Here is a 25015-nt window from a genome sequence, read left to right as displayed (position 1 = left end):
CTGTAATTCAAGGTGAAGAGGTCAATTTTGAGAAATTTTGATCCCATTTAACTACCTACCCCCCCCCCAAAAAAAAACCCCGTCATGTACCTACCCCCCCCCCAACGTACCTACCCCCCCCCCCCAACGTACCTACACCCCCCCCCCACCCAACGTACCTACCCCCCCCCAACATAACTAACCGAACCCCAACGTACCTACCCCCTCCCCAGGTACCTACCTACCCCCCCCCCACCCTACGTACCTACCTACCCCCCCCCACGTACCTACCACCCCCCCCCGCAACGTACCCCCCATCCCACCTACTTACACCCCCCACCAGCACCTACCCACACCCCTGGACTGAAAAAAAATTTAACGCTTTTTTGTTATATTGTTCTGCTATATGTGTTGCTTTCGATATTCTGATTTTGTCCAAGTTAAGGTGGAGATTGTTTTGCACGACGATTCGAGTCGTTTCCGGTATTCTACCGGCTATGTTTTTTAGCAGAAACCAAGTTTGTCCATGACTTGAATTTTGACTTCGTTCTGTTTGAGCATTTACCTCCGTTTTTGATTGTTGACTTCTGTTTTCGGACATTGGACTTTAACAGTAGCTTCGTTTGTAGTGTATAGTAATTAGGAACTGCTGGTAATGTTCTAGGTGAACAGGTCATTATGAGATTTTTGTTCCTATATTAGTCTCCCCTAATTATCTAAACAACACCGCACAACCCCCCCACCTACCCCTACCCACAAACTACCCCCTCCCTTCACCTAACTACCCCCCAAAAAAGTACCCCCTCCCTTCACCTAACAACCCCCCTCCCCAAACTACCCCACCACTACCCACATCCCCAACCTATCTACCCACCCACCTCACCTACCTCCACCCCCACCCCCCGAACCTAAAAATTGTCGGCATTTTAAAACTTTTTAATCTGGTTTGTTGGGCTACTTTTTTTCTCTTGTCTATTTTGATGTTCTGATTTTGGTAAGGTCAGGTTAGAGATTATAATGCACGACAATTCGAGTCGTTTCCGGTATTCTACCGGCTATGTTTTTTTTATGCGGTTTTTCGCTTGACCGATTTTTCGTCTGACGCTTTTGACTTTTCGTCCTCAAAAACGGATAAACAGGTAGCGCCCAGCGGGCATTAAGTGCTCTTAGAGCCCTTCAGCTCTGTTTCAGCTCAAACTGTTTTGGAGACTTATACTTTTGATGTGAAGGGCGGTTTTCAAGTTTTTCGAAAATTTTTGTCATTTGGTATCTTTCAGCCCTAGGTGTCAAGGAACCTCTTCTAGGGTTTTTAATAGGTTACTGCATAGTTTCTAGTGGTAGTGGAAGGGTTTAAACATCACGAATTTTAGCATTTTTTTTTACAAAATTTTGCAATTCTTTTCAATTTTTTGACATCTATTTTTCATTATTCAAGTCTTTCCAGACCCAGGGGCCAGAAAAACCTCCTTAAGGGTTTAAAATGTGTCACGCAAAAATTTTTATGGACCGTGAATTAGTTTTCAACTTTTAATATCACAAATGTTAGCAATTTTTTGATAAATTGGCATTTTTTTGATATTTTTTTGAAAATTTGTCATTTTTAGGTGTATCGAGCCTCAAGAGCCAACAACCTCTTCTATGGTTTGATTATAGGTTAGTGCTTAGCTTTAAGATGTAATGGAATGTGTTTCAAGAATTTAATATTAGCAATTTTAATAATGTTTGCAATTTTTAAAATTTTTTGAATCTTTTTGAATGTTATATAATTTTTCCGGCACCAGGGTCTTAGGGACCTCCTCCAAGGTTTGATGATAAGCTGTTGCATAGTTTCTAGAGTTTATGGTATGGTTATCAATATTTTAATTACTCCAGTTTTAGCCATTTTTTGATAAATTATAATTCAAATTTTTGGAAATTTATTATCGTGTTCCAAGTTTATGAATCTTTGAGCCAGTGAAACTATTTAAAGCTTGGAATATGGATACTGGATAGTCTCTTGGGACAACAAAATGGTTCTGAAGATTTTAATATCTTGATTTTTAGCAAGATTTTGTTAAAATTTGCCACTGTTTTCAAAATTTTTGAATTTTTTTGTCCTTTTCTGAGTTTAACGATCATTACTGGCCAACGAAGCTTCTCAAGTCTTGCAGATGGGTTTTTTTGACATAACTCCAGAGACAAAAAATAGGTTTGAACGTTCTCAGTGCGAAATCTGAAAGCTTTTTTTTAAATTTTGCAATATTTTTCAAGTTTTTAAATTATCAGATTTTATTTGATTTATTTACTAAAAAGGCTAGGAGTCGAACCAAGCTAAAACCAGCCTCACTAAAGCGTGGCTAGCTACTGACGAAGCCAACCGCTCGCCGGTCGTTTGAGAGCAATTTGCCCGACGTTAGTCGGTTATGTTTTATTTTTAGAATCTGGAATTTTTCGGAGTGATGCGATTCTACCTCTTCGACCAGAAGGAGGAAGTGCAGACCAAGTGTCTGCGTATCTCAAGCAGTGCAACAACTCAGGATGTCATAGATGCACTGGTAGGGAAGTTTTTTGCTGATCTGAAGAATCTCGATGGCAACCCGGAGAGCTACTCTCTTTATGAAGTGTTACAAACGGGAGAGAGAAAACTGCAATCGGACGAGTATCCTCTTGTTGTACAGGTGACATGTTTTGACGAACTGAATGCCATGTAAATTATTACCACTCGAGTTTCGTGGTCTCTGCAATTTTAAGAAATAAGGGATTTGTTGAAATGCAGCATCACTTGAGATACAATACTTTGATTAAATGTTTTAGTTGAACTGGACTGAAGATTGTCGCGAGGGCCGCTTTCTGCTGAAGTCCAACAACGCTCTCAACATCGCTGGAAACTCAGCTAGTTCCCTAACTGGTGGCAACGCAAAATTAGAAGGAAATTCAGGAAGCAAACGGAAGAAGAAAGATGGATCAACAAGTGGGGCTGTAGCAGGAGGGGGCAGTTCTGTTTCAATGAAGAACTCATTGGCAGCTAAACTGTTCTCTGAGAAACCTGAAACTTCATTGACTAAAAGGTTCATCCTGTTATAACTAACGAATTAAGTAAATTAATGTTCATAACCTGTGGTGCATAGGTTATGCTATGTCTTTAAACGTGCCAGTTTCAACTTTTCGCTAGCCGAACGTTCAAAATGAATAACTGCTGTTTTCGAATATGGCACATGAGCTCCTTTTAATTTCATTGGCACAACGAACAATTGAATGCATATTTTTGCGCTGATATTGGTTCACTCGTCATAAAAGAAGTGAGATGGTGTGATCTATTAATCTATACCCATGCTCGTTGGCTAGTGATGCAGTCTTTTGAAGGTACCTAGTCTTAAATGACATTTTGCTAACTTGTGCTGTTGTAGTATATCTGACAAAGACGCCGCCATGCAGCAGAAAAGGAGAGAGAAAGTTGAGCTCAAGATGCAAGACTTCACCAATGCAAACGGAGGCCCAGATTCGGGTAAGTCGTGGCTCTCAAACAAAATACTTTAATCCTTCTGGGTTTGCATTTTTTCGGTATATTTGACGTATATGTTTGACGTATATTCGAGCTGTCGTAATTGCTCGCAATAAGCAATTTAGTTGTTTTGGATAAGTATGCCGAATAATTGAAAGACTACCTTTATGGCGAATTCTGTTTTTTGTTGTCATTTCATTGTCTCTCTTCCGACAGTTAGTGGCAGCGGCGTACTTTTGATTATATAGAAAATTTTTGTTCCAATGTTTTTTATTTTGATTACGTCAAACGAAACTTTGTTTTGGACCTTCCTCACTCTAACGCCCTCCCCCAATGGTTAGTGCTAGCGGCGTACATTTGATGATCAAGATACATTTGTCCCCATTTTGGAATGATTTTTGACTCCTCTTAAACGAAGTTTATTCTGTTTTGCCCCCCCCCCCCCCCAAAGCTTAGTGGGCTTATATTTTTTACGCCCCGCAGTCGCATGGGCTATTTTTTTACATAGTAATGTGCTCTATAACAACATATAATTTGTAACTGGGGCGTAAAAAACACTGGGGGGGGTGTGCACTGGAGAAAACAGAATAGATCCCAATTTTTGTAATTGTGTATGTGTCTTGTGTGTGAGTGCGTGCGTATGTGTGTTTGTGTATGCGTAAGTTTGTGCGTGCGTGTTTTTGATGCAAAATTTTTACTTCAACGTTTTTGCACTGTTAATCTAGAACTTTCTTTCGAAGTTAATCGTTTTGTTCTAGTTTTCATCGTATTCACGATTTTTTTTAATTGATCTCGAACGAGTTTGGAAATTGATCTTGTAAACTTGTGTTTTTTATGCAAAATTTTGGCTTGACGTTTTTGCGGGTCTGCTGTAGAACATACTTGGCTCTCAAGTGATATCTTTTTACGTTTGATTTTTGTTTTTGCGTGATCTAATTTGCTCTCATTCTGAATTAAAGTTTGATGCTAACATGAAAGGATTGTGAGCGAAAGAAAATTGGAGACATTGTTGCTTAGTGAATAAGATGTCAGACTGGCATTCGGGAAGCCTTTATACATTAAATTGCCTCGCCTGTCGTTCCAACGCAGTTTATTAGACGTTAGTTTATCTTATTACAGCCAAATTTTTGCCAGATTATTAAGTGTTTGGAAACTCTCTTTGATTGAATAGCAAGCATTGCTTGTTGATACTTTTTGAGGGCTTCACTTAATTAATTTGCTTCAGTTTGCTTTAGTTTTTTCGAGAACATTTAGAAAGCTGGTAAAAGTCGAAGTCGGGATTTGAGAGGTTTTAATTTTGATATAGCCTAATTGTTGTAATAAACTTACTAAATAGTTTCAGAGAAGGCAAATGGAGTTTGATTTACATAACGAAGACTCCGACATGGAATGTTTTGATGTTGAAAACATCAAAACGGAGGAAGTGGAAGCAGTTGACGATAGCACTCATATCAAACCACTTTTGCGGAAAATGATGGAACTAATTCAGAGACAAGACGAAGAGTTGAAGAAACTGCGCCACCATGGTCAGAGCTATATCCGAGAACAAATTAACAACAACACAAACGTCCTTCACAAAATAGATGAACGAGTGGTTGAACTTGAAAAATACTCCAGGAAGCTATGCCTTATCTTCTCTAACCTGAACGACAGAGGAGATGCGTTGACAAGCATTATATACCTATTCAATGAGGTCCTTTAAATTAATTTCAATCCCTCTCGATTTGCAGCATGTCATCCTTTAAGTCAAAATACTGGCGCTCCGGTGATCGTAAAGTTCATCTACCATGCTGATCGAGACATAATTTGGAGAAGATCTTGGCTTAAAGGAGTTACAAATTCGCTTAGTAAACCAGTCACCGTTGAAGAATGTCGGGCGCCTCGAGATCGAGAACTGCAAAGCGAAGCTAAACAATTAGGTCTGCTATATTTTAAGCGAAGACAAGATGTTTGCGCATAATCTGCCGAATAATGATGCTGTAAAAGTGACATCCAGTTATGAGCTCAAGTTTTCCTTACAGAACCAACATCCTCCCATTCTCTTGCGAAGACCAGTTTTTGACGAACCTATAAAGGCGAAGACTATTGAGACACCTAAACAAATGCCACTGCTCTTCCGAAAGCCGACAACTGCCGTATCGCAAAGTGTTAAACGAAAGCAACTACAGTTGTCGCCTCTAGATGAAAATGATGATCCGGCCTCACTAGTTAACAGTCTTATAACCGCTTTAGTTCCTGCGCTGGTAGCGGCTAATGATGAAACCAATGATGTTATTGATAATGCTAATGATTAAGATCAGAATGTTCGGATTAATGAAACTGAGTAAAAGTTCCTGCCATAATGATGAATGACTGGTAATGAATAATAACGTTCGATCACTTAAAAAGAACCGGGACAGCTTAGAAGCACTTTTATTAGGTCTTGAGTCTCCTCCAGCTATAATTTGTATAACTGAAACATGGTTAAATGAAAACGACGACCCGAAATTTTTCCTAATACACGGTTATAATCAAGAAATAACAAAAAGTCGTACCACTAGAGGCGGTGGCGTAATGATACAAATTCGCAATGCCTTCGACCTCATGAAAAATTTTCATACACCATTCGATGAAGCATTATCCGTTGAAATTGGCGAAAATGGTGATATCTTTAAAATCATTGTTATCTACAACCCACCGAGAACTAATAAAATGGAGTTCATTGAAAAGCTTGATTGTTATTTGGAGACAGAAAGTTCTCCCATTTTATTTACTATAATTTGCGGAGATTCTAACATCGATATCTCCTATGAGAATCTATTAGCCTCCAACTATCTAAATATAATTGATTCAAATGGTTTTGAAAATCGCCTCCTACAAGGGTCACTAATAATTCAGCAACCTGTGTTGACCGCATATTGTTCCAAAATATACCTGAGCCATATTTATCAGTCTTGGAACATCAAAACTTCGCTGATCACTATCCGGTTACAATTCGTTGGTTTGGTAAAAATGGTGAAAATACAAACCATACTTATCGTGATACGTCTTTTCTCAAATCGTCCTCTCAGATAATGCTCTATAAATCCAGTCTTAGAGACCATCTGAGCAAAAATAAATCAATTATATTAGAGTGCGATGATGCAGATGCAGCCTTTAATAATTTCAATTATCTGTTTCTTGAGATAACTGATAAATTTGCCCCAATGAGAACCTTTAGCTCAAAGTTATCCAAAGTCCCGAAATGGTATTGTAATGAGATCAAAAACCTTCGGCATAAAAAAATGCAGCTCATTGTAAGTTGTAACTCGGCAAGAGGTGCATCTAAAAAAGTTTCAAAGGTTTAGGAAAAATTTGAAAATCTGTTGAAGAGTTCTAAAAAAGAGTTTTACGCCAATAACTTTAAAGCATGAATAGGAGACTCAAGCCAAACATATAAGTTCTTAAATGAACCCTCTGGAAAATGTGTCTGCAGCAGAAAAGTTCCATTTCTATCCTCTCTAGGTGAGAAGAACCCTAGTTCTGATAAAATAGCCAACGCTTTCAATGATTACTTCGCAAACATTGGCAAAAACATCTCAAAAAAATTACCCGTGGCCCCAATAAAACATATTTCAACGAGAAACCATTCAATGTACTTATAAAGCCAGTGATGATGAAGTCATGAGATCAAAAATGGTATGAGATCAAAAATGGTAATAAATGATATGAATATTAAATCTTCGTCAGGAGTGGACAGTATAGGTAATAGCGTTGTGAAGGTAACTTCCGATGAAACAAATCCTTACTTAACACAATTGATCAATCTCTCTTTCGATCATGGTGTGTTTCCCAAGCTGTTGGCCAGAGCAAAGGTTTTTCCCCTGCAAAAGGATGGAGAGAAAACTGAGGTAAATAATTATCGGCCCATTTCAATACTATCAATATGGAGTAAAGTATTTGAACTTATTATGTTTAACAGGCTCTATGTTTACTTCGAAGAGCTCTCATTATTTACCAGTCAGCAGTCCAGTTTCAGGCAAAAACATAGTACCATTGATGCATTGGTAGTGTTCACTGAAAAATTCGGAGAAATAGAAATATTGACCTTGTGAGCTTTTTCCTCGACCTTCGCAAAGCTTTTGATACGATAGATCTCCAAATTTTACTTCTTAAACTTAAAAGCTATGGTGTTGTAGACAAATGCAACAGATGGTTCAACAGTTGAAGTAAATGGCAAATGTTCGAATTGGTGTAAAATTGAATGCGGTGTTCCACAAGGGTCCATTTTAGGTCCTCTTTTGTTCATAATTTACATCAATGACTTACCGAACTGCTGCAAGCATACTGAAATTTATCTCTTTGCTGATGACACAAATGTATCATCTTTGGGCCTGAATAAAAGTAAAATTGATTCTGATTCATCAGATATCAGCAGTTGTCTGGTAGCCAACAAGTTGTCTCTAAATCTAGAGAAAACTGTTCAACTGAATTTATGTGCTAGTGCTTCGAACAAAAATTTCTCATTAAATAACTGTCCAGTTTCTATTAAACCCATATGCAAATATCTGGGAGTTCAATTGGACTCGAAACCTTCCTTTGTTTCTCATGTTGAATATGTTGAGAAAGAGACTCGAAAAACTGTGGAATAATTTCTAAGTTAAGGCACTTTGTTCCCAGAGAACAAATAATACAATATTATAAAAGCAACATTAATCCCATCACACAACTTGGAGTTTTAGTATACGGCTGTACATCATTTTCTATTACAAAAGATACATATCCTTCAGAAAAAAATTTTAAAATTCATTCATTTCCGTAAACGTTTTGATCACTCAGAAGACATATTCGTGAAGAATAGAATACTAACTGTGTATGAACTACATATTTATGAACTCTTGAAGTTCGTTCTAAGATCAATGAACAATTTGCATTCGAAAAACTTTTTAAATAATTTTTTTGGCTTTGAAAATCCAATACCAGAAGCCACTCTATCCGCCTTTTAAATGAACATTTGTGTAAGACTAAATTTGAAAGATGTTCTACTAGATATCGTGCTGTTAAACTATACAACATTCTAGCTAGGCAAGGTCTTTTTGATACAATGACATACAGCAAGAGAGATTAACTTATCATAAACTAAGGTTATATGCTAAATAATTAAGAATTGGTAAAACATATTTTCCGGCTATGAGCTGGAATTTTTTCCATACCCCTTGGCTACATGCTAAAGGAGTACCCAAATAGGTTTGGCTTTTCTGTGCAAAAGATGACCCTCGTAGCATTAATAGAACGCGAGATATGGACATTTTTCTAAAAAAAAATTGTAAATCACCGCAAAAAAAACTTTGAAAAATTTTCAAAAAATATAATTTTTTCATTAATTGTTTCACCTAATACACCAGGAGGTTAGGGAGGTTGGGGGAGGTGGTAGCTAAAGGGGGAAACACCTACAAGCACCCTTTTCTGTTTAAAATTGAAAAAAAAACAAATTTTTTTTGTAATTTCTTTTTTTGTTTTTTTTTTGTTTAAGGTTGTAAAGTGGTCAATTAGAAGGGCAGAATCTTGTGGACTGTGTTGTCCCGTTGTCTGTCCTCTCCGGGTCTCTTGATAATGTTATTATTGACTTATTATATTGATTAGATACATTCATTTAAATCCGGAGAAATTAATTTCTTTTTTGATATATCCGTTTTTATTCACCATCAAGATTCAAAATGTTCGGGTGGTTCGAGTTTTCGTATGAAGAAAAATTTTTTTAACTTCAACGAAGATGCTTATACTGTAACAAGAAAAAAAAAGAAATAACAAAGCATCTAATTGAGCGTTTGTCCTGAGTTTTGGATAATTTTTCACTTAGTTAAGCCTTAGTATTAAATTATTTGATAATAATTTTATTAAGAGTTTGATGCGCTGAATTTACCTTTCATCTAAATTTTGTACCGATTGATTTTTGGTAGGTTAGATGCCATAAGCCTTTATGTTTAATTTAGAACTGTTTCTGGAGCGCTCTGGCTATGTTTCTCTAATAAAGTAAGTATTTACATGATTGCAAGTTTACATGTGTTTTGAATGTAAGTGCAAAATCTGTTGGATCAATTCTATTCATTCATTACTTACGGCAACATCTGAGCCTTGTGCATTTTTGTTCTTGAAATTTTATACCCCAAAATGGCGCTGAAGTTTCGGCGTATTGGAAAATTACTTTGCACCTTCTGTTTTTGCTAAAGTGCATCCTGGATGATTATAAGTTGGTCGATCATATAGAAGGCGTTAATGCACTAAGCGACGAAACCCAGGTTTGAAGCCCAAATTTGTGATATCTAATTGAGAAGGGGTATTGGCTGTTATTTCCTGTGGCTGGTTGTAGGTGGTCCTCTGAAGATCTATGGGTTCCGGATCAAACCAGAGTTCAACTACAAGTCGATTCTGGCAGGATGTAGGGACAGTGCTGTGACCATAGTGGACGATGCATTGAAGAAGTTTGACATTGCCACTCCAGACCCCGATTTATATTGTCTTGTACAGGTTAGGTAGTATCAACCACAGTAACTAAGAATAATAAGTATTATTAATAGTCGCCGTCACTCTCAACGGCTATTATTGAGGCCTCTGTTTTAACATTTCAGTTTTTTTTAATTAATCACAAACGAAGTTTATAGCAATTATATTAGTCCTGTCGGTCTTTTTTTAATGCGATTTTTCGCTTGACCGATTTTTCGTCTGAAGCTTTTGACTTCTCGTTCTCAAAAACGGAATAAACAGGTAGCGCCCAGCGGGCATTAAGTGCTCTAAGAGCCTTTCAGCTCTGTTTCAGCTCAAACTGTTCTGGAGACTTATACTTCTGGTGTGAAAGGCGGTTCTTAGAGGTTGAAGACATCCCCACTGTTGACCCCCCCCCACTATTGCCCCCACCCCATCCCACTGCGCTGTTGCCCCCACCCCCTCCCTCCCCATCGGCCACCCGGTCCGCCACCCCCACCCGTGGGTGGCTACTGACGAACAACCGATCGCTAAAAACGCAGTTTTATACTAATTTTCACAATTTTTTTTCAAGCTTTTTGAAAATTTTGTCATTTTTTGAGTTCTGTCAGCCCTAGGTGTCAAGAGGAACCTCCTCTAGGGTTTTATAATAAGTTACTGCATATTTTCTAGTGGTAGTGGAATAAAACATTTTAACATCACGAATTTTAACCTTCTTTTGACAAAATGTGCAAATTTTTTGGGCATTAATTTTTCATTATTCACGTCTTTCCAGACGCAGGGGCCCGAAAAAATCCTTAAGGGTTTGATAATAAGTTACTGAAAAAGTTTAATTAGCCATGGAATAGATTTCAATTTAATATGACAAATTTTAGCAATTTTTTTTATAAAGCTTGCATTTTCAAGTTTTGTGAAAATGTTTGTCGGTTTTTAGGTTTCTCCAGCCTCAAGAGCCGACGAACCTCCTCTAGGGTTTGACAATAAGTAACTGTCTAGGTTTTGAAATGTTATGGAATGTTTTTAATAGCCGCCCTCATCTTCTCAGCCGGCTATTATCCTATTTTTTTTCTTCGTCGAACAATATTTCGCTTTACCTCATTTTGCCACTTTGCCAACATTTTGCGTGAAATCTTTTTGACTTCTCTAGGACAGTTTCTCTCTTCTCTCATTCTGCTAAAAGTGATTTTCAACATCAGTTGATCAGCAAAGCAATTCAAAATGAACAGAGTCAGTATACAAAATTGATATCAGAAATAGAAGAGGGATAAACCCATAAAGCCCAATTTTAGATGCCCGCTATTTCAACGTCGTTCCTATAAGTCTTAGTTACCATCTCTAATGCATATTGGTATTGATAGTAGCCCCTGTAGCCTCTCTCTAAGAAACAGTAGTATGTTCAATTACGAAATGCCATCAAAATAAATCGGACATAAAAAATGTTTTTGTACAAATATCTTTTGCTTTCAATATATTCTATTCTTTCAATCCCAATCATGCTTATTGGAATCAACTGCGGCTATTTTCCGTCAATCTGTCGGATATGTTTCGGGATTTCAACACCACGAATTTTAGCATTTTTTTAATAAAACGTGAAAATTGTTGTCATTTTTTGATTTTTTTTGTCATTTTTTAGGTTTTTCCAGTCTCGAGAGCCACATAACCTCCTCCAGAGTGTTTTTTATAGGTTACTGCATACCTTCTAGATCTAATGGAATGTTTTTCAAGTTTTTAAATCTTTTTGATTTTTTAAATCAATTTTTCCGGCACCAGGGTCCTTTCAATTTTTCCGGCACCATTTTTCCGACGTCCTCGAAGGATTGATAAGCTGTCGCATCGTTTCTAGGGTTAGTGGAATGGTTATCAATATATTAATGTCTCCAGCTTTAGCAATTTTTTGATAAAGTTCTTTCAAATTTTTGGAAAATAATAGTCAAATAAAGCTTGAAATAGGTATACTGGATAGTCTCTTGAGACAATGAAAAGGTTTTGAAGATTTTAATATCTTGAATTTTTGCAAAATTTTGTTATAGCTGCGAAGCTGTAAGCTGAGCGTAGCTATTTTGCGGTGCTCTTGGTTTTTTTTGTTTCGTCGTCTGACGCTTTTTTTCGTTTTACATTTGTTCACATAGCAAGGCTGAAAAAGTCAAATTTTCTGAATGACTTCTTCCTCTCACTAACGGCATTTGCGCGCGTGACGTCATTTCTCACTCGCTTTAGCGAAAGTTTTTAGGTATTTGCGTGATTAGATTTTGATCATACGTGACTTAACTCACTCAACAAAATGACTTTTGCACTTAAAAACTTAAGTTTAATTTGAATATGTAAGGTCAAAGGAACTCATATGTGCAGTAAAGGTGCTTAAGAAGAGGCTTCTGTGGAATGAATTTTAGCAAGCTTTATTAATTTATCGCTGAATGTTTTTAGCCTAGTTTTTTGAGCGGCGTAGATTTTTTTTCAATTTAGATCTGTATCTTTCTATCTCTTTTATATGGCACTCAGGTCTACTCTTTCGCAGCTATTCCGGCAATCTGCCGGCTATGTTTAAAATTTGCGATTGTTTTTAAATTTTTAATATTTTTGTCCTTTTCTTTGTTCAACGATCATTACTGGCCAATGAAGCTTTTCAAGTCGTGCAGATGGGTTACTTGACATAACTCCAGAGACAAAAAATAGTTTTGAACATTTTCGCTGCTAAATCTGGAAGCTTATGTTTTCATTTTGCAATTTTTTATGTATCAGTTTTTTATTTGATTTATTTACTAACAAGGCTAGAAAACTGCAGAGTCGAATCAAGCTAAAGCTAGCTTCGCTAAACCTTGGCCAGCTACTGACGAATTCAACTTGTCGCCGGTCATTTGAGAGCAATTGGCCCGACGTTAGTTGGTTATGTTTAATAGTTGCCGTCAGCCTCTCAACGGCTATTATTTAGGCGCTCTTTTTTTAACACTTCGAAGAATTTAAATGGTTTAATGGTGCTGTAGCTCATACTGATAAACCAACGATACAATCCAAAGAATTTGTTTGTACTGTGTTGGTGCCCTAAGAGGAGTAATAGTTGAGCGCCTTTTTTATATGACCGACATTTTGGAATGCATAAAAATCAATGCCCCTCGTTGAAACTATTTGTTTAGGTCAAGTTGCTGAACGAAATTGAACAGCAGAGAGAGGAGTGGTTTTTCGTTTGATTTTACAGCAAGCGTTATGAGTAGATGTAAAATCTTTAGTGCAATTCAAAGCCGATTTCTGTTTTACAAGTTTTAACCAATAATATAATTGCTCTCAAATGAAGTTTGTTGCAATTAAATTAGACCTGCTTGTCCTTTTTAATGCTACTTCTCTTTTCGTCTAATTTTTTTGCTTGTCCTTTTTAATGCTACTTCTCTTTTCGTTTTTTTTTTCATCTGACGTTTGACTTTTTGTTCTCAAGAACGGGATAAACAGAAAACGTCACCCCTATAGCCTAACGCCTTACGAGTCTTAAGTATGCTATTCAAGGAAACTAACGATGGGACATAGTTTTATGGTGTAAAATACGGTTCTTTGACCGCGCCAAACACTCCCGGCTCACCTCGAACGAAGTTCGAAGCAATAATTGTTAACGTGATGGTCTTTTTTATAGCTGTACGCTGAGCGGAGCTATATTGCGGTGCTGTTGTTTTTTTACAATTCAAAGAATTTGAATTGTTTTGGGGTGCTGTCTTTTTTAAAAGCTTCACACATTTTCATGATTTTTGAAGTAAAATTGAAGTAATGATTTTGATCTCACCGAAACAGGAAATGGAGCGAAAAAGCGAGTGGTTTTGCGGCGTGAAATTTTTTCGCTCCAAATTCTCTTTTGTTAACATGCGGCATTTTGACACACGATTTAAAAATTTTTTCGGTCTGATTTTTTTTCAAAATGGTCTTCCCTTTTCACTCATAGTATGTTCTAGGTCTAGTTTGTTTTAGTCGATAAAAATTCTTTGAGTTTTACGTCAGGACTTGTCCTGCTTTATTTTTTTGTCGTCTGACGCTCTTTCATTTTACATTTGTTTACACAGCAAAGCTGAAAAGGTCAAATTTTCTGAATGACTTCCTACTCTTACAAACGGTATTTGCGCGCGCGTGACGTCCTTTCTCATTCGCTCTCTAGCAAAGGTTTTAAGATCGCTTGCCTGATTAGATTTTGATCATACGTGACTTACCTCACTCAAAAAAATGACTTTTGCACTTTAAAACTTAAGTTTATTCTAAATTAGTTTATGGTCGAAGGAACTCATATGCGCAGTAAAGGTCCCTGATAAAAGGCTTCTGCGGAATGAATTTTAACAAGCTTTTTTGATTTTTCGCTGAATGTTTCTTAGCTAGCTTTTTGAGCGGGTCGGTTTTTTTCAATTTAGATCTTTATCTGTCTCTATCTCTAAGATATGGCACGCAGTCTATTCTTTCGCAGCTATTCCGGCAGTCTGCCGGCTGTTTTTTGCTTGACCGTTTTGACTACGAGTGACTTTATAGCCTTGGCCTTTTCGTTGTGTGCGTTCTAAATTCCCCCTCATTCACTAGCACCGGATGCTCAGTTCAAGTAGCGGCAGTTCACTGATGAAAGTCAAATGGAAAGTGCGCAAAAACTGGTGTGTTTTCTACTAGTAATTCTATTTCTGGTTATAGTTGTATATAATAACCTCAAATGACCTCTATAATTCACTTACTCCCTCCCACGACAGAAGCTCGCTGCACTAGATTTGTGCTCACATGGAGCCGTTGGAAAGCAGTTGTTCAGACATTATTCGGTGATAAAAATTTGACTTCTTCAGTCACTCCCCCATCAACACTCCCATTGTCCACCTGTCGATTCAATTTTTTTATTTACTTACGGCTTTTGCTTTACTTAAGGCTTTGGCGCGCGTGAAGTCAATTCTTTCTGTATCTAGCAATTAATTTCAGGTCCATTCCTTGATTAGTTTTCAATAATACGTGCTCACTCAATAAAGTGATGTTTGCACATTCGAACTTAAGTTTGGTTCGAATTATTCAAAGAAACTCATGTGTTTTTTGGTCCCTATTGAAATGGTTTCTGAGAAGTGAATTTGAGCCAGTCAAATAAGTTTCTCGCTGAACGTTTTTTAAACAAATTTTTCAGTGGCGTCGATTGCATTTTCAACTTATTTCCTTTTCTATCTGTATTCTACGACCCGGAAGTCTTTTTTCGCAGCGGTGCCGGCAATCTGCCGCGTATGTTCACATATATGAACACATTAATATGAGATAAGAAGCGTTTGACCATTTGAAGTGTTTATTATATGTTAGGATGCCATGTGTAGCTCTTTTCTATCGGTTGCCCCTTTTAAAAGCTTTTTTGCAATTTTGGAACTTGTCTTGAGATTACGCATTTTGGTGAATTTAGGAGTGGATATTATTTTTTTTTTGTAGTTAACATCGATTCTCATATTGTTAGTATCTATTTGAAGTTGTTTTTAGATCAGAAATTAGATTGAATTAGGCCAGTTTTTGGCCTGACTTTTGTTCTTTGTTGTTTTTTGCCTGTTTTTAGTTGCTTTAAATTTTAAGCAATTGGATTAGTTTTGTTGTCCTTTTAATGCAATTTTTTGCTTTACAGAGTTTCTGTCTGACCCTTTTGACTTTTCGGCCTTAAATGGGGGCGAACATGTGGCGCCTGGACGGCATTTAGTTCTCTTAGAGCTTTTCAGCTTACTGGACTCTAAGTATGCGATTCACCGAAACTGTATTGGAATCCGAATTAATGGTGTGAAGGGCGGTTCTTAACGTTTAACTCCCCCATTAGCCCCCTAGCCGTTCACCACTCAATCCCAACCCCTTGCGCGTCCTTGCACCCGTAGCACAGCGTGCTCAATCGAAACTTTTTTACCGATCTGGATGTTCTTGGGAGCTCATATTGATGAGCCTATATTTACTGATATAATTTCATTATTTTTGTTCACATGCGGCATTTTGACATTGATTTAAAAATATTTTTGGTCTGATTTTTTTGGAAAAAGTCTTCCCTTTGTTTTGTCGTCTGACGCTGTTTCTTATTACATTTGTTTACCAGGCAAAGCTGAAAAGGTCAAATTTTCTGAATTACTTCTTCCTCCTACAAACGTTATTTGCGTGCGTGACGTCATTTATTCTCTCTAGCAAAGGTTTTAAGATCGCTGGCCTGATTCGATTTTAATCATACGTGACTTACTCAAAAAAATGACTTTTGCGCTTTAAAACTCAATTTTATTTTAAATTAGGTTAAGGCCTGCTGAAGCCTGCCTCTTTTTAAATTTTGTATTTGTTCGCCAAGCAAAGCTGAAAAATCAATTTTTTGATTACTTACGGCTTTTGCGCGCGTGAAGTCAATTCTCGACTGAAGCACGCTGCACTAGATTTGAATTCACATGAGTCGTTGGAGAGCAGTTGTTCAGGCCTTATTCGGTTATAGAAATTTGTTTTCTTCAGTCACTCCCCCCATCAACGCTCCCATTGTCCACTTGTCGATTCGAACCCCGTCTCATGTAGCCTTCGCAACCCTACCCCTATCTCTTGAACCCCACCCAATACCCCTCACATACACACACACACACACAAACACACACTCAGGCCACCCTCCCTAATGCTAACATCCTAAGCCCCAGCTGGCTGCTACCGAAGCCTGCTTTTTTTTAGTTTTATATTTGTTGGCCAAGCAAAGCTGAAAAAATCAATTTGTTGATTTATTTATGGCTTTTGCGCGCGTGAAATCGATTCTCACTGTATCTAGCAATTACTTTCAGGTCCGTTCCTTGATTAGGTTTTAGTATTACGTGCTCACTCAATAAAGTGATGTTTGCAGTTTCGAACTTAAGTTTAATTCGAATTATTCAAAGAAACTCATGTTAGTGAATTTTAGCCAGTCGTATTTGTTTATCGCTGAACGTTTTTTAAACAAATTTTTCAGTGGCGTCGATTGCATTTTCAACTTATTTCTTTTTCTATCTGTATTCTACGACCCGGAAGTCTTTTTTCGCAACGGTGCCGGCAATCTGCCGCGTATGTTCACATATATGAACACATTAATATGAGATAAGAAGCGTTTGACCATTTGAAGTGCTTATTATATGTTAGGATGCCATGTGTAGCTCTTTTCTATCGGTTGCCCCTTTTAAACGCTTTTTCACAATTTTTGAACTTGTCTTGAGATTACGCATTTTGGTGAATTTAGGAGTGGATATTATTTTTTTTGTAGTTACCATCGATTCTCATATTGTTAGTATCTATTTTAAGTTGTTTTTAGATCAGAAATTAGATTGAATTAGGCCAGTTTTTGGCCTGACTTTTGTTCTTTGTTGTTTTTTGCCTGTTTTCAGTTGCTTTAAACTTTTAGCAATTAGATTAGTTTTTTGGTGCTTTTAATGCAATTTTTTGCTTTACAGATTTTCTGTCTGACCCTTTTTGACTTTTCGGCCTTAAATGTGGGCGAACAGGTGGCGCCTGGACGGCATTTAGTTCTCTTAGAGCCTTTCAGCTTACTGGAATCTAAGTATACGATTCACTGAAACTGTATTGGAATCCGAATTAATGGTGTGAAGGGCGGTTCTTAACGTTTAACTCCCCCATTAGCCACTTAGCCGTTCACCACTCATTCCCAACCCCTTGCGCGTCCTTGCGCCCGTAACACAGCGTGCTCAATCGAAACTTTTTTACCGATCTGGATGGTCTTGGGAGCTCATATTAATGAGCCTATATTTACTGATATAATTTTATTATTTCTGTTCACATGCGGCATTTTGACATTGATTTAAAAATATTTTCGGTCTGACTTTTTTGGAAAAAGTCTTCCCTTTTCACTCTGACGAGTTTTACGTCAGGACTTGTCCTGCTATGTTTTGTCGTCTGACGCTCTTGCTTATTACATTTGTTTACCAGGCAAAGCTGAAAAGGTCAAATTTTCTGAATTACTTCTTCCTCCTACAAACGTTATTTGCGCGCGTGACGTCATTTATTCTCTCTCTAGCAAAGGTTTTAAGATCGCTGGCCTGATTCGATTTTAATCATACGTGACTTACTCAAAAAATTGACTTTTGCGCTTTAAAACTCAAGTTTATTTTAAATTAGGTTAAGGCCTGCTGAAGCCTGCCTCTTTTTAAATTTTGTATTTGTTCGCCAAGCAAAGCTGAAAAATCAATTTTTTGATTACTTACGGCTTTTGCGCTCGTGAAGTCAATTCACGACTGAAGCACGCTGCACTAGATTTGAATTCACATGAGTCGTTGGAGAGCAGTTGTTCAGGCCTTATTCGGTTATAGAAATTTGTTTTCTTCAGTCACTCCCCCCATCAACGCTCCCATTGTCCACTTGTCGATTCGAACCCCGTCTCATGTAGCCTTCGCAACCCTACCCCTATCTCTTGAACCCCACCCAATGCCCGTCACATACACACACACACACACACTCAGGCCACCCTCCCTAATGCTAACATCCTAAGCCCCAGCTGGCTGCTACCGAAGCCTGCCTCTTTTTTAGTTTTATATTTGTTGGCCAAGCAAAGCTGAAAAATCAATTTGTTGATTTATTTATGGCTTTTGCGCGCGTGAAATCGATTCTCACTGTATCTAGCAATTACTTTCAGGTCCGTTCCTTGATTAGGTTTTAGTATTACGTGCTCACTCAATAAAGTGATGTTTGCACTTTTGTACTTAAGTTTAATTCGATTTATTCAAAGAAACTCATGTTAGTGAATTTTAGCCAGTCGTTTTAGTTTATCGCTGAACGTTTTTTAAACAAATTTTTCAGTGGCGTCGATTGCAATTTCAACCTATTTCTTTTTCTAGCTCTTTTCTGCGACCCGGAAGTCTTTTTTCGCAGCGGTGCCGGCAATCTTTCGCGTATGTTCACATATATGAACACATCAATATGAGATAAGAAGCGTTTGACCATTTGAAGTGCTTATTATATGTTAGGATGCCATTTGTAGCTCTTTTCTATCGGTTGCCCCTTTTAAACGCTTTTTCGCAATTTTTGAACTTGTCTTGAGATTACGCATTTTGGTGAATTTAGGAGTGGATATTATTTTTTTGTAGTTACCATCGATTCTCATATTGTTAGTATCTATTTTAAGTTGTTTTTAGATCAGAAATTAGATTGAATTAGGCCAGTTTTTGGCCTGTTTTTTGTTCTTTGTTGTTTTTCGCCTGTTTTTAGTTGCTTTAAACTTTTAGCAATTAGATTAGTTTTTTGGTGCTTTTAATGCAATTTTTTGCTTTACAGATTTTCTGTCTGACTCTTTTGACTTTTCGGCCTTAAATGGGGGTGAACAGGTGGCGCCTGGATGGCATTTAGTTCTCTTAGAGCCTTTCAGCTTACTGGACTCTAAGTATACGATTCACCGAAACTGTATTGGAATCCGAATTAATGTTGTGAAGGGCGGTTCTTAACGTTTAACTCCCCCATTAGCCCCCTAGCCGTTCAGCACTCAATCCCAACCCCTTGCGCGTCCTTGCACCCGTAACACAGCGTGCTCAATCGAAACTTTTTTACCGATCTGGATGTTCTTGGGAGCTCATATTGATGAGCCTATATTTACTGATATAATTTCATTATTTTGGTTCACATGCGGCATTTTGACATTGATTTAAAAATATTTTCGGTCTGATTTTAATGGTCTTCCTTTTTCACTCATAGTATGTTCGAGGTCTATTTTGTTTTAGTCAATAAAAATTCGAGTTTTACGTCAGGACTTGTCCTGCTATGTTTTTTTTGTCGTCTGAAGCTCTTTCATATTACATTTGTTTACACAGCAAAGCGGAAAAGGTCAAATTTTCTGAATTACTTCTTCCTCCTACAAACGTTATTTGCGCGCGTGACGTCATTTATTCTCTCTCTAGCAAAGGTTTTAAGATCGCTGGCCTGATTCGATTTTAATCATACGTGACTTACTCAAAAAATTGACTTTTGCGCTTTAAAACTCAAGTTTATTTTAAATTAGGTTAAGGCCTGCTGAAGCCTGCCTCTTTTTAAATTTTGTATTTGTTCGCCAAGCAAAGCTGAAAAATCAATTTTTTGATTACTTACGGCTTTTGCGCTCGTGAAGTCAATTCACGACTGAAGCACGCTGCACTAGATTTGAATTCACATGAGTCGTTGGAGAGCAGTTGTTCAGGCCTTATTCGGTTATAGAAATTTGTTTTCTTCAGTCACTCCCCCCATCAACGCTCCCATTGTCCACTTGTCGATTCGAACCCCGTCTCATGTAGCCTTCGCAACCCTACCCCTATCTCTTGAACCCCACCCAATGCCCGTCACATACACACACACACACACACTCAGGCCACCCTCCCTAATGCTAACATCCTAAGCCCCAGCTGGCTGCTACCGAAGCCTGCCTCTTTTTTAGTTTTATATTTGTTGGCCAAGCAAAGCTGAAAAATCAATTTGTTGATTTATTTATGGCTTTTGCGCGCGTGAAATCGATTCTCACTGTATCTAGCAATTACTTTCAGGTCCGTTCCTTGATTAGGTTTTAGTATTACGTGCTCACTCAATAAAGTGATGTTTGCACTTTTGTACTTAAGTTTAATTCGATTTATTCAAAGAAACTCATGTTAGTGAATTTTAGCCAGTCGTTTTAGTTTATCGCTGAACGTTTTTGAAACAAATTTTTCAGTGGCGTCGATTGCATTTTCAACCTATTTTTTTTTCTAGCTCTTTTCTACGACCCGGAAGTCTTTTTTCGCAGCGGTGCCGGCAATCTTTCGCGTATGTTCACATATATGAACACATCAATATGAGATAAGAAGCGTTTGACCATTTGAAGTGCTTATTATATGTTAGGATGCCATTTGTAGCTCTTTTCTATCGGTTGCTCCTTTTAAACGCTTTTTCGCAATTTTTGAACTTGTCTTGAGATTACGCATTTTGGTGAATTTAGGAGTGGATATTATTTTTTTGTAGTTACCATCGATTCTCATATTGTTAGTATCTATTTTAAGTTGTTTTAAGATCAGAAATTAGATTGAATTAGGCCAGTTTTTGGCCTGACTTTTGTTCTTTGTTGTTTTTCGCCTGTTTTTAGTTGCTTTAAACTTTTAGCAATTAGATTAGTTTTTTGGTGCTTTTAATGCAATTTTTTGCTTTACAGATTTTCTGTCTGACTCTTTTGACTTTTCGGCCTTAAATGGGGGTGAACAGGTGGCGCCTGGATGGCATTTAGTTCTCTTAGAGCCTTTCAGCTTACTGGACTCTAAGTATACGATTCACCGAAACTGTATTGGAATCCGAATTAATGTTGTGAAGGGCGGTTCTTAACGTTTAACTCCCCCATTAGCCCCCTAGCCGTTCAGCACTCAATCCCAACCCCTTGCGCGTCCTTGCACCCGTAACACAGCGTGCTCAATCGAAACTTTTTTACCGATCTGGATGTTCTTGGGAGCTCATATTGATGAGCCTATATTTACTGATATAATTTCATTATTTTGGTTCACATGCGGCATTTTGACATTGATTTAAAAATATTTTCGGTCTGATTTTAATGGTCTTCCTTTTTCACTCATAGTATGTTCGAGGTCTATTTTGTTTTAGTCAATAAAAATTCGAGTTTTACGTCAGGACTTGTCCTGCTATGTTTTTTTTGTCGTCTGAAGCTCTTTCATATTACATTTGTTTACACAGCAAAGCGGAAAAGGTCAAATTTTCTGAATTACTTCTTCCTCCTACAAACGTTATTTGCGCGCGTGACGTCATTTATTCTCTCTCTAGCAAAGGTTTTAAGATCGCTGGCCTGATTCGATTTTAATCATACGTGACTTACTCAAAAAAATGACTTTTGCGCTTTAAAACTCAAGTTTATTTTAAATTAGGTTAAGGCCTGCTGAAGCCTGCCTCTTTTTAAATTTTGTATTTGTTCGCCAAGCAAAGCTGAAAAATCAATTTTTTGATTACTTACGGCTTTTGCGCGCGTGAAGTCAATTCTCGACTGAAGCACGCTGCACTAGATTTGAATTCACATGAGTCGTTGGAAAGCAGTTGTTCAGGCCTTATTCGGTAATAAAAATTTGTTTTCTTCAGTCACTCCCCCCATCAACGCTCCCATTGTCCTCTTGTCGATTCGAACCCCGTCTCATGTAGCCTTCGCAACCCTACCCCTATCTCTTGAACCCCACCCAATGCCCCTCACATACACACACACACACACACTCAGGCCACCCTCCCTAATGCTAACATCCTAACCCCCAGCTGGCTGCTACCGAAGCCTGCCTCTTTTTTAGTTTTATATTTGTTGGCCAAGCAAAGCTGAAAAATCAATTTGTTGATTTATTTATGGCTTTTGCGCGCGTGAAATCGATTCTCACTGTATCTAGCAATTACTTTCAGGTCCGTTCCTTGATTAGGTTTTAGTATTACGTGCTCACTCAATAAAGTGAAGTGATGTTTGCACTTTCGAACTTAAGTTTAATTCGAATTATTCAAAGAAACGCAGGTTAGTGAATTTTAGCCAGTCGTATTAGTTTATCGCTGAACGTTTTTTAAACAATTTTTTCAGTGGCGTCGATTGCATTTTCAACTTATTTCTTTTTCTATCTGTATTCTACGACCCGGAAGTCTTTTTTCGCAGCGGTGCCGGCAATCTGCCGCGTATGTTCACATATATGAACACATTAATATGAGATAAGAAGCGTTTGACCATTTGAAGTGCTTATTATATGTTAGGATGCCATGTGTAGCTCTTTTCTATCGGTTGCCCCTTTTAAACGCTTTTTCGCAATTTTTGAACTTGTCTTGAGATTACGCATTTTGGTGAATTTAGGAGTGGATATTATTTTTTTTGTAGTTACCATCGATTCTCATATTGTTAGTATCTATTTTAAGTTGTTTTTAGATCAGAAATTAGATTGAATTAGGCCAGTTTTTGGCCTGACTTTTGTTCTTTGTTGTTTTTCGCCTGTTTTTAGTTGCTTTAAACTTTTAGCAATTAGATTAGTTTTTTGGTGCTTTTAATGCAATTTTTTGCTTTACAGATTTTCTGTCTGGCTCTTTTGACTTTTCGGCCTTAAATGGGGGCGAACAGGTGGCGCCTGGACGGCATTTAGTTCTCTTAGAGCCTTTCAGCTTACTGGACTCTAAGTATACGATTCACCGAAACTGTATTGGAATCCGAATTAATGGTGTGAAGGGCGGTTCTTAACGTTTAACTCTCCCCATTAGCCCCCTAGCCGTTCACCACCCAATCCCAACCCATTGCGTGTTGTTGCACCCGTAACACAGCGTGCTCAAGCGAAACTTTTTTATCGATCTGGATGTTCTTGGGAGCTCATTTTGATCAGCCAATTTTTACTGATATAATCTGATTAATTTTCTTTTTTCTAGTGATTTTGGTCTTCCTTTCTGAATCTTGATTGTTTTTTGTCGTTTAGGTCGACACCTTTTGAAGAGAATACGTTAAGTTGTGTTGAGCTTATTTTTCCAAGATCTGAATCTTTTTTTGTTCTTGTTTCCTTGTTTCTTGTATCCAACGAGGTTTCTGCCAGGTTGCAAGTTAGTTTTGTGGATATTGGCGTGAGAGATTTTGGTTCTGAAGCCACGACTGTGAAGCATTAAGATAAATTTGCTGTATTACATTATTGTGTCATTTTCATACCTTATGAGCTCTTGTCTTTTTTTACCAAAGGGTTGCATTCATGCGTGAAATTTAAACGTTTTATTTGTTATGAAGACATGAATCCAAGACTATCTTCTGTAGCGTCAGTATTTTTTTGCAGTTATCTTGTTTTCTAAATAGGCTTTTGAACTTTGATCTTTTCCTGGTTCTGCTGGCCAGCGCGAAATTTTGTAGCTAACGAGTTCTTTTTTCAATTCCTAATGTGGATTAAAATCATGGTATTTAAAACCTGAAACCAAAATTCTTAACGTTTTGCTAGTTGTTAAATTTGTTGAACTGTTTTTTTTCTTTTTGCTGGTCAAAACTGCTGGTCATTACAAGGAATGCTCTTCTGGTTAGTTTTTCAATCATTTCGTTGGGTTTCATTTCAGGACCTGTCCTATGTGTTTTTAATCTCTTTGCACTTTTTCGTTTTACATAAATGAATTTGACTACCCTATCTTTCTAAAGAAAATTGTTACAAGGTTGTTTTTTCTGCGTGCATTAGTTTGCTTTGTATCTAAAGCTGTTCTTTAATGGGTTTTATAGTCAGAGCTATAGTTTTAGCAGCTCTTTGAATTCAGTAGTTGTCGTGTTATGTTTTCGGATAGCCGCTAAGCGATGGGTTGTTATTGGATTTCTCATTCTTTTTCAATCCAAAGTATTGGGATTGCTTTGGCGCGCTGTTTTTTTAAGATCTGTTCACTTTTTTCGGCTGTTTCACGTCACTGAAAAGTCAAATTAGCAGGGTGATTTTAATCACACTCAAGTAGTAAAGGGAGGGTAATTGCGACAATGTTTGAATTATGAGTTTTAAATTGTCTTTGAATTGGAGTGAAAATTTGGTATTTGAACAAAATGGTATTTGAAATTGGTATTTGAACCTTTGAATTGGAGTGAGAAATTGGTATTTCAACTTAGCATCATTGTTGACCTGTCTAAATAGTTAGTAATTATGCATCAATTAATTTTATTTATGATTTTCATGACTTAATTCTTTGTTTTCAAAAATCATAAGTAATTTTTGAGTTTGCGAGTGTGTTGTACTTTTTTCAATATATCAATTCAACTTTTATCACTATATATCATTAGGAACAGGTCTCATAGGCTGCTAATTTGAACTATTTTAACCGATTTAATTGTTTCGGTACAAAGCTTCCTGTTTCTATGATTCTGACACTAATTGTTTTTCGTCTTATACGCTTTTTGTTTCCAAAAAGGTTTTTGACTTTTTAAGTTACGCTTGTATTTGTTATACTCATAACTTGTCTTATCGCTTAATATCATTAATGACAGGTGTCATCGATTGCTAATGATTTAGCGAGGACTCAGTTAAGTGAATTAAGTGTTTCTGTGCGTAGCTATTGTTTTGTGTCTTTTTCACTTAGTGATATTTAGTGGTCCTCAAAACACGAAGGATCTTGGACTAATTAAATTCATGTTTTTTTGTTCTTGTTTGCGCATATGGTTTGGGTCTTAGACTTTGTTGACTGCCTTAGTATGATGCTGCTGTAAAA

The 25015-nt window shown here is 37.3% G+C and overlaps 1 protein-coding gene across 1 annotated transcript in view; it reads left to right on the top strand.

Moving 5' to 3' along the window:
* The window catches only part of LOC142345495 (afadin-like), a 115067-nt gene that overhangs the window by 11020 nt on the left and 79032 nt on the right, over positions 1-25015 (top strand). Inside the window, exons 2-5 of the mRNA XM_075397564.1 lie at positions 2397-2636; positions 2773-3026; positions 3366-3463; positions 9789-9946. Coding sequence (XP_075253679.1) covers positions 2397-2636; positions 2773-3026; positions 3366-3463; positions 9789-9946 — 750 coding nt within the window. The remainder of the gene's footprint in view (positions 1-2396; positions 2637-2772; positions 3027-3365; positions 3464-9788; positions 9947-25015) is intronic.

The sequence above is a fragment of the Convolutriloba macropyga genome, chromosome 9 (assembly GCF_964194025.1).
Source record: "Convolutriloba macropyga chromosome 9, txConMacr16.3, whole genome shotgun sequence".
In the NCBI taxonomy this organism is placed as follows: Eukaryota; Metazoa; Xenacoelomorpha; order Acoela; family Convolutidae; genus Convolutriloba; species Convolutriloba macropyga.
This window is presented reverse-complemented; position numbering and strand designations above follow the sequence as displayed.